The 18,124-nt window shown below is 52.4% G+C and overlaps 2 protein-coding genes across 2 annotated transcripts in view; both read left to right on the top strand.

Moving 5' to 3' along the window:
- LOC136512555 (D-glycerate 3-kinase, chloroplastic-like) overlaps positions 1-13,147 on the top strand; it is a 38,110-nt gene extending 24,963 nt beyond the window's left edge. Inside the window, exon 12 of the mRNA XM_066506527.1 lies at positions 12,741-13,147. Coding sequence (XP_066362624.1) covers positions 12,741-12,905 — 165 coding nt within the window. The 3' untranslated portion in view covers positions 12,906-13,147. The remainder of the gene's footprint in view (positions 1-12,740) is intronic.
- Positions 13,148-13,891: 744 nt separating this feature from the next.
- Positions 13,892-17,971, top strand: LOC136509973 (MACPF domain-containing protein At4g24290-like). The gene is made up of 7 exons (XM_066504554.1): positions 13,892-14,737; positions 14,876-15,114; positions 15,323-15,524; positions 15,719-15,787; positions 15,873-16,062; positions 16,517-16,683; positions 17,060-17,971. Exons 1-7 carry the CDS (start codon positions 14,471-14,473, stop codon positions 17,750-17,752), a joined length of 1,827 nt encoding a protein of 608 aa, XP_066360651.1. The 5' UTR covers positions 13,892-14,470; the 3' UTR covers positions 17,753-17,971.
- The last annotated feature ends 153 nt before the right edge of the window (positions 17,972-18,124 follow it).

The following is an 18,124-nucleotide window of genomic DNA, read 5'->3' as shown; positions in this document are numbered from 1 at the left end:
TCTCGTGGAGGCCAAGACCCTCATCGCCAACCTCGACCGGCTCGGTGGTGAGGCGCCTGACTCCAAGCGTCGCACCGGGACGTTTGAGCCCGCGGAGGCCATCAAGCTCGTCCCAGTTGACCCCGCCTGCCCCGACGACCAGGCGCTGAGGATCAGCGCCACCCTCAACATCAAATAGGAAGCCGTGCTTGTCGACTTTCTCTGAGCAAATGCCGATATGTTCGCATGGAGTCCCTTAGACATGCCGGGCATACCGAGGGAGGTCGCCGAGCATGCCTTGGACATCCGGGCCGGCTCTAGACCGGTGAAGCAACGCCTACGCCGATTCGACGAGGAAAGGCATAGGACCATCAGCGAGTAGGTGCAGAAACTCTTGGCGGTCGGGTTCATCAAGGAAGTATCCCATCCAGAGTGGTTGGCTAACCTTGTGTTAGTTAAGAAGAAAAATGGGAAATGGAGGATGTGCGTAGACTACACCGGTTTGAATAAAGCCTGTCCAAAAGTCCCCTTCCCATTACCTCGAATCGATCAAATCGTTGACTCCACTGCGGGGTGCGAGACCCTGTCTTTCCTTGATGTGTATTCTGGTTACCATCAAATCAAGATGAAAGAGTCCGACCAGCTCGCGACTTCTTTCATCACTCCATTCGGCATGTACTGCTATGTGACTATGCCTTTCGGCCTTAGAAACGCAGGGGCCACATACCAGCGGTGCATGACCTAGGTCTTTGGCGACCATATTGGGCGAACCATCGAGACCTATGTGGACGACATCATGGTCAAGTCCAAAAAGGCTGGGGATCTCATCGACGACCTGAAGATAGCCTTCAAATGCCTTAGAGAGAAGGGCATCAAGCTCAACCCCGAGAAGTGTGTGTTCGGGGTCCCCCGAGGCATGCTCTTGGGATTCATAGTCTCGGAACACGGCATCGAGGCCAACCTGGAGAAGGTCTCGGCCGTGACCAGCATGGGACCAATCCGAGACATCAAGGGAGTGCAGAGGGTCAGGGGATGCCTTGCGGCCCTAAGCCGCTTCATCTCGCGCCTTGGCGAAAAAGGCTTACCTCTATACCGCCTCTTGAGAAAATCCGAGCGCTTTTCTTGGACCCCCGAGGCCGAAGGGGCCCTCACCAAGCTCAAAGCGCTGCTCACCAATCCTCCTGTCCTAGTACCGACGGCCAAGGATGAGGCCCTCTTACTCTACGTCGCCGCAATGACCCAAGTAGTCAGCGCGGCCGTGGTAGTGGAGAGGCAGGAAGAAGGGCACGCTCTGCCCGTCCAACGACCAGTTTACTTCATCAGCGAAGTGCTCTCCAAGATCAAAACATGCTACCCCCACATCCAAAAGCTAATCTACGATGTAGTCTTGGCTCGATGCAAGCTGCGCCACTACTTCGAGTCCCACCCGGTGACTGTGGTGTCGTCTTTCCCCCTGGGAGAGATAATCCATAACTAGGAGGCCTCGGGTAGGATAGCCAAGTGGGCCATTGAACTCATGGGGGAGGCCATGACCTTTGCGCCTCGAAAAGCAATAAAATCCCAGGTCTTGGCCGGTTTTGTGGCTGAGTGGACCGACACCCAATTGCCACCTGCTCAAATTCAGACAGAGTGCTGGACCATGTACTTCGATGGGTCACTGATGAAGACCGGGGCAGGCGTGGGTCTGCTCTTCATCTCGCCCCTCGGAGTACATATGCGCTACATGGTTTGGCTCCACTTTGCCACCTCCAATAACGCAGCCGAGTACGAAGCCCTCGTCAACGGCTTGCAGATCGCCATCGAACATGGAGTACGGCATCTCAACATCCGGGGCGACTCGCAGCTCGTCGTTGATTAAGTCATGAAGGAGTCAAACTGCCTTGACCCCAAAATGGAGGCGTACTGCAAGTTGGTACGTCACCTAGAAGACAAGTTCGACGGTCTCGAACTCAACCACATCGCGCGGAAATACAACGAGGCCGCGGACGAACTGGCAAAGATGGCCCCGACACGGGCTCTGGTCCCCCCGAACGTCTTTGCCAGGGACCTCCACAAGCCTTCCATTGACTACGCCTCGGCGGCAGAAGAGGGCCCACCGGCTGAACCCACCACGGGCTCGACGCCCCCTCTGCTGCCGAGACTCCTTCGACCGAGCCCGAGGTCATGGAAGTCGACACCGGGCCTCCCCAGACTGACCAGGACACGGACTGGCGAGTCCTGTTCTTTGATTGGCTTGCTTAGGGAGAGCTTCCTAGTGACAGGACCAAAGCTCGACGGCTTGCGCGACAAGCCAAAACTTACGTCCTCTGCAATGGCGAATTATACAAGCGAAGTCCCTCTGGTGTCCTCCAACGATGCATCACCACCGAGGCAGGCCAAGCCCTACTTTGGGACTTGCACGCAGGGGCCTACGGGCACCATGCGATGCCTCGAACGCTCGTCGGAAACGCCTTCCGCCAAGGGTTCTACTAGCCGACGGCGGTTGCCGACGCCACCAAGTTAGTATGCTCCTGCGAGGGATGCCAGTACTATGCTCGGCAGACGCACCTCCTGGCCCTGGCCCTCCAAACAATCTCCATTACATGGTCGTTTGCTGTGTGGGGGCTCGACATGGTCGGGCCTCTGCAAAAGGCCCCCGGGGGCTACACCAATCTACTGGTAGCAATCGATAAGTTCTCCAAATGGATCGAGGCTTGTCCGATCAATCAAATCAAATCAAATCCGAGCAAGTAGTGCTATTCTTCACTGACATTATCCACAGGTTCGGGGTCCCGAACACCATCATCACCGACAACGGGACATAGTTCACCAGCAAAAAATTCTTGACATTCTGCGATGACCACCACATCTGTGTGGCCTAGTCAGCTGTAGGACACCCAAGGACAAACGGCCAAGTAGAACGTGCCAACGGCATGATCCTACAAGGCCTCAAGCCAAGAATTTACAACCGGTTGAAGAAGTTCGGCAAGAAATGGCTCACCGAACTCCCATCGGTCATCTAGAGCCTGAGAAACACACCAAGCCGAGCCCTAGGGTTTACACCTTTCTTCCTGGTCTATGGAGCTGAGGCTATCCTCCCCACTGACTTGCAATATGGTTCCCTGAGGCTACAGGCCTACAACGAGCAAAGCAACTGCACCACCTGCAAGGACGCCCTTGACCAACTAGAGGAAGCCTGAGACATCGCGCTACTGCATTCGGCCAAGTACCAGCAAGCCCTATGGTGCTATCAGGCCCGGCGCATTCGAAGCCGAGACTTAAAGGTAGGCGACCTGGTGTTGAGGCTGACACAGAGCAACAAGGGCCGCCACAAGCTAACCCCACCATGGGAAGGACCGTACATCGTCGCCCAAGTGCTGAAGCCCAGGACCTACAAGCTAGCCAACGAGAAGGGCGAAATCCTCACCAACGCTTGGAACATAGAACAGCTACGTCGCTTTTACCCTTAAATTTCCAAGCATTGTATATATTATTTCTCGGAATACAATTGAGAAGCGTTCTTTAGTTGTTCTAATTTTCGAGAAACCCCCCCCCCCCCGAGCCCATCGCGGGTCTCGGCAATACGATAACACTATAAGGGAGACTCGGCTCTGCCTCTGTAGAACCGAGCCTCCCTCGGGGGATAGATGGGGGACTCCCCCCTAAGTCCCACGCACCATTTTTTTAAGTCATTTTTTGAAAAAAATTCCTATGCCAAATTCTCTAGCACGCTCTGACAAATCGGTTGTAAAAAACCCAAGGACTGAAAAGTCTGTTCTAGGGATAGAAGGTCGGTAGAGTCGCGAGACGGCCTACGCCCCTAGGCTACGGCACTCCCTCACCACCTTTCGCCTAAGGGGCGGCTTAGGTTCCAAGGAGGTTTTTTGCAAAAGAAATCTGATTAGAGACAACAGAGGGCAGAGGCTCAGAAATACAAGAAAAACAATTAAGAAACACGAGTACTTTAAAAAGAGGCCTCGACGGCCACAAGTGTTACGATACAAAGTTAATCCCTATTCTATTTACATGGCCTCTGGGGGGCCCAGGTCAAGGCTCAGGGCCTCCAGCATTGGCAGACGGTGGGGGAGGGACCACCTCCTCTTCGAATAGCTTGGCCATCACCGTGCCAGGGCCCTCCGCCGCCTCTATCAGCTTCACCACCACCTCATCAGCCTCCTCGTCATCATCGGGCAGGATGTAGCCATCGCTGATGGCTTGGAGGTCAACGCCGATGTAGTGCGAGGCAATGACGGCCAGCGCGCGCTTGATGCCCGTATGCAACGCTCCTTGGAGCCGCTCGCGCACTTGGCCGCTCAATGCAATCAGACGACTCCCAAGAGAGCTGCCTGACTGAACCCCCTTGACCTCCAGGGCCTCGCAGGCGGTACGGGCGGCACCTTTCAGCGCGTCGTGCTCCCCGATCTCGGTCTCAAGCATCGCCTGCACCGCGACGGAAGCCTCGACTGCCCGGGTGACCTCCGCCTCCAACTCTACGCCAAAGGAAACGGAGTGGGGTTGAGCACAAAGAAAAACAAGCCAAAAAGGGACGGAAGCCTGCGGGACTCACCCCTGGCCTTCTGCTCCCAACATCGGGCCTCGACCCGAGAGGCCTCGGCTTTCTCTCCCCAGCGCTGGGCCTCGGCCTGGGAAGCCTCGGCCTTTTCTTTCAGGTGCTGGGCCTCGACCCGAGAAGCCTCGGTTGCCCTGGAAGCCTCTCTCCCTAGCTCTGCATCACACCAGGGAGTTTGGAGGCGAACACAAGAAAAGCGAATAAAACGAGGGGAATAGGACTCACCCTCGGCCTTTCCCCTCCAGACCACGGCCTCGGTCCGAGAGGCCTCAACCACCGTAAGGGCCTCATCCAAGGCGCCTTTCGTCAGCTGGTGCGCACTCTGCTCTGCCCCTAGCTGCCCAGCAAGGACCTTGCCTGAGGCCGTCGCTTCTTTAGCCCGGGACCTGAAGGCATCCCGATTACCGGTGACGCGGGTCAGCTCCTCCTCCAATTCCTTGACCCGCGCCACCAAAGGGGTGACCTGCTCCTGGGCCGTGGTCGCCTTGACCTTCGCATCGGCACAACGAAGATGAAGGTCCTCCACCATCGTGCTCCGTGCCGCTAGAAGCTCGTTGGCGCCCGCAAGAAGGCCCTTTTGCCGCTGGAGTTGGTCCCAAACGTCCCTCTCCCGCCGGAGAAAGACCGACTTCCCAAGGGACCGGGTCTCGAGCTCCTGGGGAAGCAAAATAGGGGTCATTCACTACAAGAAATCTCAGAAAAAGACAACACCGCACGAGAAAGGAAAGCGCGAACCTGGGCGACTCCGGGCAGATCATCGGCCACCACGGATAGTGCCGTCCATAGTGACCGCTCCGCTAGCTCGTGGTATTGCTCGAAGGTGTCCCAGCGCCCACCCTCGGCCGCGTCCTCGAGGGCGAACAGAGGCTCCCCCTCAGGATCGTCCCGGCTCTACCATAGGACATGTGGGTGGTCCCACCCGCGGGGCTCAGGTCGTACCCGCACGAGGGCCGAGCTTCCCTCGCCTAGGGTCAGAACTGGCTGTTCCACGGCACCGGCCACCTCAGCGTCGACCACCTCCTGGGCCCGGGAAGTATCATCGGAGGAGATCGGATGGACCTCCACCTCCCGGGCGCTCTCCCGCAATGACGACGGGCCTTGCACCAAGGGTGCTACCGAGGGCTCCGCCGCCTTCATCTCCACTTCCTAGGCCGACGGCCTCACCGCCATCACGTCGACCTCGGTGGTCCCGGGGGCTCCGGCCTCCGCCATCGTGGCCTTGGTGGTCGCAGAGACTCCGACCCCCGCCGCTGTGGCCTCGGTGGTCTCGGGCGCCCCGGCCTCCGTCGCCTCAGCCTTAGTGACCCTGGGGGCCTCGACCTCAGAGGCCTCAGCAACTGAGGGCACCTTGGCCCTATCCGACTCATGAGCCTCACCCTCGTGGGGCGGAGGCGCTCCCTCCCCCATCTGTGTCGAGGTCGCCTCGATAGCCCCTCCTTGGGTGGCCGGCTCCTTCGGGTCGGCCCTCACCGACACCGCGCCACGCTGTATGGTGGCTTACGCCTCCGCCACCCAGTGGGCGGTGGAGCCGGGGTTCACCTTGAGCGCCTTAAGGGGCGCCAAGGTAGGCACCTCCACAGGTCACTTCCGACTAAGGACAAAACACTTGCAGGGTCAGCATGAGACCGAAGAACGAACGAAAAAGCGTTACGGCTCTGCCAAAAATACGCTTACCTCGAGCAAGGCTGCAACCACTTCGGCACGGCAACCCTCATCTGCAATGGCGGCGGCGGTGGCAGAGGCACGGCCTTTGTATCCATCGGCGCTGGCCGGTCCTCGATGGACCCTGGTGCCCCCTCGGTCCTCTGCGGGGGCAGTTGCGTCGCCCCCACCGCCACCTGCTCCACTGCTGTCGTCGAGCCCACCGGGCTGACGGCACGCTTGCCTAGCACCCGTGCCTCGGGCGTGTTGGCCTCAGCCCCGGGGCGGGCGATTGCTGACCCTAGGATAGCTCCTCCTCCTAGGAGCACCGGGCTGCTTGCCGACGCCCCGGGCACCGTCTCCCCGATGTTAGGGAGATGGTCCAGGGGACCCTGCCCCATCTCCCCCTTGTCGTCTCCATCCGAGGCATCCGTCGATAGCAACGGTGAAGGGGACTCCTCCAACGGGAGACTGTCCTTCCTTTGCTACCGATGGCGCTTGTCTAGTTCCTCGCGCGCAAGGATCTTCTTTGTGCGCTTCGCCACCTTGGCGTCCTTTCGCTTTTTCTGCGCCTCGACGTGCACTCGATTGATCGCTCGCCGCCTCGCGTCCTCGGGAATGGGTGGTGGGGAGGCTCACACGTCCCTCATCCCCTGTAGGAACGGCGAACGTGGATAAGGGAACGAGAAATAATGAGAAACCGAGAGGGCTCAGGGGCTGCAGCGGCGCGTGACTTACCAGCGAGAGGAACCCCCGCGACGGACGCATTGTGAGGGTGGTCAGACCACTGCTCCTCAGCTTTGCATCCACCATCTCCCTCACCCGATGAAGAATTTCCTCGTCGGAGAGGACAGAGGCAGACATCCAGATGCCCGCGATCGGCTCATCCGGCCTCATCTCGAACAGGCACCGCCGCCGAGCCATCAGCGGTAGCACCCTCCGGCGGTGGAAGGCGGCCACGACCACAGTCGTAGTAAGGCCGCGGTCCCACAGTCTCTCCAGCCCCTCTAGGAGCGGCTGCAGCTTGGGCTGATCCTCCCTCGGGACGCCATGCTTCCACCTCTCCGGGCAGCTCCCCACAATCCGCCTAGTGTAGGGGGAAGTCCGCCGTCGTCGTTGCGGAGATAGAACCAGCTCGTGTACCATCGGTGATTGGTCGACGCGAGCTAGGCCAGGATGTAGAGGTGCTAGCGGTCCTGGCGCACTTGGAGAGTGCAGCCACCGGTCCTCACCGCCTTCCTCGTGCCTGACGTACCTGTCGGCTTGGTGGTATGCCCCGCCCAAAAGAGATGGAGCCATAACTCCCAATGGGGAGTAATCCCCAAATACCCCTCGTAGACAGCGACGAAGATGGCCGCCTGCGTGATGGAATTGGGGTTGAAGTTGTGGAGCTCCACGCCATAGTAATGTGGGAGCGCCCGCATGAACCGATCCGCCGAGAGGCCGAGGCCGCGCTTGTGAAAGGACACGAAGCTCACAACATAACCGTCGTGGGGCCTCGGCTCTAGCTCGCCCGACGGAGCGATCCACTCCGGCCTGTTGGGGTCGGTAACCGAACGAAGGAGTCTGCCATCAACGAGCGACTGAAGCATCTCCACGGTGATGTCGGATGGATCCCAAGGGGGCTCTTCCTGCAACCTTGCCGAGACCCAGCGACCCAGGCTCGCACCCGAGTGGGCTCGGTAAACAACCCCTCCGTTCGAGCAAAAAGGATGTGTGAGGGTCAAACAAAAAAGTCAGGGGGGCCCTGACCGCCCTCTCGCTCCGTGCGGAGGCTCGGGGGCTCCTCCTACACCCAAGACAAAGACAAACGACCAAAGCCCGCACTCGAAAACTCAGAAAAATGCGATAAAGGGCATCGAGCCTGTTACGGTCCAGGGGTTCGAAGGCTGGGCCCCCGAGGGTTTTGACAGCCGCCCCAGGGCAATAGAGTTAGGGACGACTATGGGTGAGCCCGCGTATGGCCAAGACCCGAGCAAATGATCGCTCAGGACGTCCTAAGTCATGTCCGAGACTAGCAGGGAGGTCTCCGAATGGGATCCCACCGTAGGGAGGCACCGAGCCACCGGGGCCCAGCGAATGGCCCCGACACCCACTAGAGAAACCCTCTGGTACTCTTGGAGTGCGTCTCTAGACCGCTAGCCGACCCCTAACAAACGGGGCACGAGCCTCCACTCGGACTACCCGATAACAGCTCACCGAAAGTGTCACTGCTCACGCCCACCGAGGGTAGCCTGGCATATTCCACCCCTCCTTCCGAGCGAAAAGGAAGCATGAGGGTTGTACAAAAAGTTATGGGAGCTCCTGATCGCCCTCTCGCTCTGTGCAGAGGCTCGGGGGCTCTTCCTGCGACCTTGCCGAAACCCCGCGACCCGAACTCGCACTTGTGAGCTCGGCAAATGCGATAAAATCTCTCGCTCAACATGAGAAAAAGACCCTGGGAGAATGAATCCACTCCCCCAGGGCCTCGGGGGCTACACCCGGTGGGTGCGCTCGCGCGCACCCATCGAGGCCTCGAAGTACAAAACACCGTCCCACCAGGAGCTACCATAAGTCAAGCCTCGTCAAAACCTCAAGGAGAGCGCTCACGCTCTCCCTAAGGCTCGGGGGCTACTGTCGGGTACCATAAAACAGGGTACCCCAAGCGTATATCGAAAGAACCACTTAAACTCCATGAAAAACAAAGCCAGAAGGTAAGCCATTGGTTAACCACCGGCCCTGTCCGAGCCCACCGGCTCTCCGCCTCGCCTTTGGCCTCGCACGGGAGGTCTCGATGGCCTGCCAAATCTCCGCCTCACGCGAGGCCTTGCACGAGAGGCCTCGACGGGGAACCGATTCTCCGTCTCGCCCGAGGCCCCGCACGTAAGGCCTCGGACACAGATTCTCCGTATCGCTCGAGGCCGGCTCGGCAATAACCCATCGTTCCTACCTCGACTAGTCTTCCCGACAACACGTCGTGTCTCATTAATGCATCAACCACTCCTGCAATCTCAGTCGGACGAGGGCTCGACACCACGGAGTGGCCGACGGGACAAGAAATCACACCAATGCCATACCATCCAGGACAGGACGGGGTAGGGGTTACCGGGCACTATGCACTAGTATTGTGCCCACAATCAGCACCTGAACTACACTATGCCACCTAATCTCTGCCCCAGGAACAACGCGGCATGGGGAGTCAAGTCCAGGTCACCATAGCCTCGGAATCAGCATACAAGCCCAACCGCTCCCTCCGAGCCGCGGTAATCTACTTCAGGGTCTCAACAACCTTGAGATACACATCTGCTGAGCCTCCAACAATGGCTCGGCCTTGGCACCCGCTGAGCCTCGACTTCTCACACAGTCAGCACACGGAGATCGATGCGTCAACCGCCACGCCCCGCTTCAAGCAAACACTGGAGCCCCCATGATGCACAGGAACGGATGTGACCGGCGCGTCGCCCTAATACTTCAAGGACAGGACCACTCCGTCGACCACGCTGCCACAGCAACAGGCTACAGGGCTCGGACATGCCGCCTCTGTTCGCACGATGCCATGTAACTAGCGCATGTATCACCCTTGTCCCCTCTTCAACTATAAAAGGGAGGGACCAGGGCCGTTTCAAAGGGGACGGGCGATTAGACCTGGGCTCACGCAACGAACTCACGCATAAACGCACGGACGAACACCCGAGCTCCCCCACGGCTTGAGATCAACATCTCAAGCAATCCATGCCGCACCACGAAGAGACCTGGGACTAAGCCCCCTCTCTCGCCCTACTTGTAACCCCCTACTACGAGTATTTCGGTGCAAGGAATACAAGATCGAACTCTCAAACTGGACATAGGGTACTCATTACCCGAACTAGTATAAACCTTGTGTCTCTTTGCATCACCATTCGGGATTGGGAACACGCAGTACAAATTTACTAGTTGGTTGAGGGCTCGCCGGTCCAAAACACCGATAGTATGCCCCCCAAGTAGGCCTCGACGAGAGTGCTAAGAGATAGTTCTAGGAAGACTTAGATGGCCTGATTAGAGCTGTACCTGGTAATAAGAAGCTTTTTATAGAAGGAGATCTTAATGGGCATGTAGGTACTACAAAGTGCAGGTTTTGAGATAGTTCATAGAGGTTTTGGGTATGGTAGTAGGAATCAGGAGGGGAAGGAAGTTTTGGACTTCACAGCCAACACTTTCTTTAGAAAGAGAGAATCTCATCTAGTGACCTTCAGTAGCGGACAACACTCTAGCCAGATTGACTTTGTCTTCGCAAGAAGAAAGAACAAACGAGCATGCTTAGGTTGCAAGGTGATACTAGGGGAGTGTGTTGTTTCTCAACATAAGCTTTTGGTGGTAGACTTTTGTTTTCAGGTACGAGCCCATCGGGATAAACGAGCTAAGAGTGAAAGAACAAAGTGGCGGAAACTGAAAGGGGAGACGTCAGAGATATTCAAGGAAAGGGTTATCAAAGAGGGCTCTTGGAAGGAAGAAGAGGACATAAACAACATGTGGGAGAAGATGGCAACCAATATTCGGAAGGTGGCCTCAGAGGTGTGTGGAGTAATCAAAGAAAGTGGAGGCGAGGCTAAAGATACCTGGTGGTAGAACGAGGAAGTCTAGAGGGCTATTAAGGAGAAGAAAGAATGCTATAGACACTTGTACCATGATAGGAGTGTAGACAACATAGAGAAGTACAATATGGCAAAGAAGACTACAAAGCGAGCTGTGTGGCAAATAGTAGAGCGTATGAGGATCTTTACCAACATTTAAGTACGAAGGAAGGAGAGAAGAACATTTTATAGGATGGTTAAGGTTCGTGAGAGAAAGACAAGGGACTTCAACCAAGTTAAGTGCATTAAGGATGAAAGGGAGCATCTCTTGGTGAAGGAGGATGAGATCAGACATCGATGGCAAGAGTATTTTGACAAATTATTCAATGGTGAGAATATAGACACAACCTTTCAGTTGGATGACTCTTTTGATGACACCAATAGGCGCTTTGTGCGGAAAATCCAAGAATCTGAGGTCAGAGATGCGTTGAAAAGGATGAAAGGAGGTAAGACGATGGAACCGGATGGTATCCCAATCAAGGTGTGGAGATGCCTCGGGGACATAGCTATAGTATAGCTAACCAAGTTGTTCAACCATATTTTTCGATCGAACAAGATGCCTGACGAGTGGAGAAGTATATTGGTATCGATCTATAAGAATAAAGGGGATATTCAAAGTTGTACTAATTACCAGAGAATTAAGTTGATGAGCCATACTAGAAAGCTATGGGAGAGAGTTATCGAGCATCGCTTGAGAGCAATAACGCGGGTCTCTATGAACCAATTTGGTTTCATGCCCGGAAGGTAAACCATGGAAGCCATTTTCTTAATAAGACAAGTTATGGAGCGGTATACGGAGAAGAAGAAGGACCTACACATGGTTTTTATTGACTTGGAGAAGACTTATGATAAAATACCAAGGAATGTTATGTGGTGGCCTTTGGACAAACATAAAGTCCCAACGAAGTACGTCGGGCTCATTAAGGACATGTACAACAATGTTGTGACTAGTGTTCAAACAAGTGATGGAGACACGGATGGCTTCCCGATTATGATAGGACTACATCAAGGGTCAGCTTTGAGCCCTTATCTGTTTGCCTTAGTGATGGATGAGGTCACAAGGGACATACAAGGGGACATCCCTTGGTGTATGCTTTTCGCGGACGATGTAGTGCTAGTTGATAAAAACCGGACATGAGTGAATCAGAAACTGAAGTTATGGCGGGAGACTTTGGAGTCCAAAGGTTCTAGACTCGGTAGAACTAAAACTGAGTATATGAGATGTGACTTCGACACTACTACTCGGAGGAAGATATTAGTTTGGAAGGTCAAGTAGTGCCTAGGAATGATACCTTTCGATATTTAGGATCAATGCTACAGAGAGACGGAGATATTGATAAAGATGTTAGCCATAGAATCAAAGCAGGGTGGATGAAGTGGCACCAAGCATCTAGTGTCTTATGTGATAAAAGGGTACCACAGAAGCTAAAAGGCAAGTTTTATAGGACGACGATTAGACCTGCTATATTGTATGGTGCAGAATGCTGGCCTATGAAAAGATGACATGTTCAACCGATAAGTGTCGCGGAAATGCGTATGTTGTGTTGGATTTACGGTCATACAAGAAGGGATCGGGTTCGGAACGATGATATACGTGATAGATTAGGGGTAGCACAAATTAAAGAAAAGCTTGTCTAACACCGGTTGAGATGGTTTGGACATGTCCAACGGAGACCTCTAGAGGCACCGGTGCGTAGTGAAATCCTAAGCCAGGATAGTAACATGAAGAGAGGCAGAGGAAGACCGAAATTGACTTGGGTAGAGGCAATAAAAGGATATTTAAAAGGATGAAATATACCCAAAAACTTAGGCTTAGATAGGAGTGTTTGAAAAATACTATTCACATGCCTGAACCTTGATTGTTTTTGCTGGGTTTCAAACTCTAATCTATCCCAACTTATTTAGGACTTAAAGGCTTTGTTGTTGTTGTCGTCGTTGTATTGATAATCTCTACGGAACTATAACAGTGGTAATTCTTGCAGGTTATGGATTTCGTATCACGGTACCTACCAGCATACCAAGCATATTTGCCCACACTATACAAAGAGGGACCAAATGGTTCGAATCCAGACCATCTGCTGGTCATCGACATAGATGAAAATAGGAATCCTATTTGTGGTGGATCATGGGATGTCGCATGTTTGTGAAACTACTTTTATGCCCATCAATAAACACCACTGGCCTCTTCTTTCCCACACTCTAGTTTAAATCTGTGAATTTCATGTAAATTGATGTCTATTAAAGGGAATCAGCATTCTGTTTTTGCTCCCTTGTTACCCAATTGTAAATATATGGCCTATGCTTGGCCTGCATTTTAAGTCAGTGACTCAATTCAGCATGTAAATAAATTTCGCTCCTATCTGGTGAGGTACTCTCTCCATTCACAAAGCTTAAGCACTTTTTAATCTGGCATGGTTTTTAACTTAACTTTGACCATAAGTTTCTTATGATATATTGTTCCTAATTACAGAAATCGCATCATATAATTAGACCTCGGGAGGGGCGTCCTCTCTGTAATTCTGTTGTGAGATGTGTATTTCTGAATTTGCAAAGTCTGGATAGGAGTAGTAAATAAAGTTTGGAGCACAAGGGCCACGGAGCACTGTGCACAACGGTCAGCAGGTCAGGTAAAATTCTCCATAGATACTGTACATGTTTGTAGGAATTCAGAGAGAATAGTAAGAAGCATGTCATTGAGAATGTTAAGCAAGGTCTCCCTGCGTTCCAAATGGAGTCCACATCCACAGTAAAGGACGAAGCTGTGGGCCTATATCCCCCAGGCTCAAAACCTAGCAAAGCAAGTCTCTGCATGTGGCAGCAGTAGCATCTGCAGCGAAATTTCAGTTGATCATTCATAGCAATCTGTCCAGCTTGGGAACAATAATGCCCTCTTCGGCTGGGCGAAAAAATAATGCTGATTTATCGTAAAAGAAAAACACTATTATTTAGATAAAACAGCTGATAAGTTGGAGCGAACGGAGCCGACGGTGTGGAAAGAAAGAGAGGCAACATCTTTAACAAGTTTTCCTGCTAAAAACAGCACAAAAGGCGCCAAAACCAGAGGGAACGGAATGGAAAAAGGCGTGACCCTGACTAGGCTCCTGGCGACCAACCACTCTTTCGGTCTTCTCTTTCCTCTCCAACAAACCCCTTTTTTTGTGCTTGTGTTTGACCCAACCAAATCCCAAAACCAGCAGGCAGCAGATGGACACAAAGCACAGCACACCACAGCGCAGCACACCAACTTTTATTGCTTGTCCCGTCCTGCTCCTCCTCTTCCACCTCTTCCCTCTTCCTCTTGCGCGTCGCCGCCACCAAATTCCAAACCGCAATCCGCTCCCTGTGCGCGAAATCGGCTCACGCGTCCTCCGCTTTTCGGCACACGGGTCGCTGAATTGCTCGCCCTGCTCGCTCGCTGACTTCCACTCAACTGCTCGCCGGGCCTGCTGCTGCTGCTTCAATCAATCCACAGAGTAGGGGACGTCGGCTCGCTCAAGGCTGCTGGAAGCTCGGCCCCTTCCGCTCGCTGCTAGCTGGCTGCACAGATCTTCCTCCCAAGGTTCCTCTTCCTCCCGTCGAATCGAATTCTTCCTCAAATTCCGAGTCTTTGGCCGCCCGGAGCTGCTCCGTCCGGTCCGGGTTCGTCAAGATCGAGGCAGACTCGGCAGCGAAGCGCTTTAGGGTTCCCGCGAGCGCCCTGTGATGTTCGGGAATGGCGCTTAAGGCCACGGCGCAGGGCGCCGCGGAGGCGGCCGTAGCGGCCATCGGCCGGGGCTACGACGTTGTCTCCGACGTCCGCCTCAAGTACTGCAAGGGCAAGCTCGCGGACCCGGACGCGCGCCTCATTGACGTCTCCCGCGATGAGGTCCAGGACGTCCTGCTCCCCGGCGGGATCAGGGTCGCCGCCGTCCCCAAGTCCATCAAGTGCGACAAGGGCGAGCGCACGCGCTTCCGCTCCGATGTCCTCTCGTTCCAGCAGGTTGATTCTGATTTGATTCTTCTATCTACTATAAAGCGTTGAACATACTACTGTCATTGCTTTGGTTCATGGATGGCCACTACTTTGTTCAGGAGAAAATTCTGAACCAACCAAGAAATGTACCTTTTTTTTCTGCAGATGTCAGAGCAGTTCAACCGGGAGCTATCATTGACTGGGAAAATTCCTTCCGGCATGTTCAATAGCATGTTTGATTTTTCCGGGTGCTGGCAGAAAGATGCAGCTAACACCAAGTCACTTGCTTTTGATGGTTGGTACATTTCGCTATACACCGTGGCGCTATCAAAATCTCGGATCCTACTGCGCGATCATGTTACTCAGGCAGTTCCTTCAACCTGGGATCCTGCTGCTTTGGCAAGGTTAGACACTTACTCTTACCCTCCTATGATGATGCCATAAGACCATATTGTGATTGTGTTTAGGACCCTACCTATACCTACATTCATATATCTTTTTTGTCCTTTGGAGTTTCTCAGCTAAATGTTTAATTGTACAAGTCGACATTGCAAAGGAATATACCAGTTATAATGCACCTGAACTTTTGATTCTTGCTGCTTCACTTTCCAGGTTTATTGACAAGTTTGGAACGCACATAGTTGTTGGTGTCAAAATGGGAGGGAAAGATGTTATCTATTTGAAACAACAACATTCATCAAGCTTGCAACCAGCTGCTGTCCAGAAACGACTCAAGGATATGTCGGACAGGAGATTTCTGGATGCAAACGGACAGTATGACATGAGTAACAAGGATGCGTATGGGAAGGACAAGGTACTCTCCTACTCTGCATTTTGTTGTTGTTGTGTGTATTCCAAGCAATCAGCAAATATGCAGAAATCTGCTTGTAAACCTTACTATTGTAGTTTTGATAAATGATTGTTAAGTCTGTGAAAACTGCATGATGATCAGTGTTTCCTGTCTTTCAAAGACGAGTCTTCAGTAATTTGATGTAATGTCCTGTGCAGCACGATGTGAGAGACCAACGGCTAAGATTTGTGGAATCAAGCCCATCAAGTTCATACTGTTCGAAGGAGGTATTGAGTTTTTCTTTTCTTTTCTTTTCTAGGAAGTGTGCTTATCACTTTTCCTATTCATGTAACTCCTCTCTTGGTATTTCAGGACTTGGTGATGGTGGTTAAGCGGAGAGGTGGAAAGGAATGGGACAAAGATATGCCTCACAGTGAATGGATAAACACTGTTCAATCAGAACCTGATGTTATCTCAATGTCCTTTTTACCTATTACGTCATTGTTGAACGGAGTACCTGGCTGTGGGTTTCTGAACCATGCAATTAATCTATACCTACGCTGTAAGTTTGTCTTTCACTTCCCATTCATGTGACTGAGCATCCCTTTGTTAATTCATTTTCTATACAGCTAATCGCTCATGCCCATTAATTTTATCAAATTGCTAGTATTCGGCACAATCTAGATGCTGTTACATGAGGAAGCTTAGACCATTGGCAATGTATATGGTTGTATGTCATGCATGCTTTCTGATCTTTGGATTGCCTTGTTTAGAGCTACTGCTTGCTCAGTGTGTCACTTGATGCTTGGTATAGGTGGAAAGTTATGACGTAGCATGCCTTCGTTGATGCTTGAAAGACTGTAATGTCTGTGAAAGGGGAAAAACACCATTAAATTCAACAAGCTGCACAGGAATTTGCTACATAACATGTTGATTTGTCTAGTAGATTCATATTATGTGTTGCATGCAGTTTACAAACATAAAAGTGGATGATAGATTTATTCAATGTGTTGCAGATAAGCCTCCGATTGAAGAACTACATCAATTTTTGGAGTTCCAGCTACCAAGACAATGGGCACCTGTGTACAGTGACCACCCTCTTGGCCCTCAGAGGAAGAAACAGAGCAGTGCATCTTTGCCCTTAAGTTTTATGGGACCGAGGCTCTATGTCTGCACTAATATGGTACCATTATTCTTGTGGCTTCATCAGTTTATACTTCATACATTGTCACTCTGCATGATTCTATTGTTTATACTTACAAGTAGCCATGAAGTGCTTCTATGTAATGTAACGAGGAAAAAAAACAAATACCTTCGTTAGCATTACAAAATTAGGTTCTAAAAAAATGTGTGGAAATAATCTCTAGTAAGTAGTTCCATGTCATATTTCTGCTAAAGAAATGACAATTCAGTAGAGAAATGTAAGCTGTTACTTTGTATGGGTTGTTGACTGACTCCACGTTGTCAGACCTCACGTACAGTCATTTAAGAAGCTTTGGTGTCTGGTTAGAAGTTTTATTCATGCTGTTTCCTTGCATGTTTCGTGGTATTTGATACAGGTTGATGTGGGTGAAAGACCTGTTACTGGAATTCGGTTATATCTTGAGGGGAAGAAGAGCAACATGCTGGCCATCCACCTTCAGCATCTATGTTCGCTGCCTCAAATCCTGCAGCTCCAGGATGATCCATACAACCACCGAACTCCAGAACCATATGACCACAAGTACCTGGAACCATTTGGATCCTGGAAGCGTTTCTCTCATGTTTACACGGCGCCAGTGGAGTCAGACGACGACTCCTCAATCGTGACCGGGGCACAGCTACATGTGAGCAGCCATGGGTTGAGGAAGGTCCTCTTCCTCCGCCTCAATTTCTCCAAAGTCAGCAATGCTGCACTTGTCAAAAACCCCGAGTGGGAAGGGTCGCCGAATCTGGGGCAGAAATCTGGTCTCATCTCAACGCTCATCAGCACGCATTTCTCTACGGCGGCTCAGAAGCCTGCCCCTCGCCCTGCAGATGTGAACATCAACTCGGCTGTGTACCCAGGTGGTCCGCCAGCACCTGCGCAGGTACCAAAGCTTCTCAAGTATGTGGACACAGCAGAGATGGTGCGCGGACCGCAGGACACGCCAGGATACTGGGTGGTCTCTGGTGCCAAGCTGCAGCTGGAGAGGGGCAAGATATCGCTGCGGGTGAAGTATTCACTCTTGACAGCCATGGTACCTGACGATGAGTATCCACTTGATGAATGAACAGAGTTGAAGCTCATTGCCTCAAAAGGGGGCTAAGCTAATGTGCATTTGATCATGTGGTGCATTGCAAGTAAAGAGTTTCAGCATGCTTCTTAGGAAACCTGACTTGTATGTACATCGCTTGTCTTTCAATTATGACCATTTTCTCGGCAGATCCGGCGGCTGTCCGTAGTACAATCTTTGAAATTAAATTTGTTTTGCAAAAAGGAGTACACTACATTTTTTTGTATATAAACATGTATTCGCAACGCAACGAGGTGAAAACAATGGTCGCCTTGCTTGCTCTGACATTCTTTTGAACAACATTCTTAAACATTACATTGCCCTCATTGGTTACCTCACCAGGCTACCATTTCGTTCTGCAGCAACATA

This window comes from Miscanthus floridulus, chromosome 16, assembly GCF_019320115.1.
Source record: "Miscanthus floridulus cultivar M001 chromosome 16, ASM1932011v1, whole genome shotgun sequence".
NCBI lineage: Eukaryota > Viridiplantae > Streptophyta > Magnoliopsida > Poales > Poaceae > Miscanthus > Miscanthus floridulus.
Note: the sequence above shows the minus strand (reverse complement) of the source record. Positions and strands in the feature narration are given on the sequence as shown.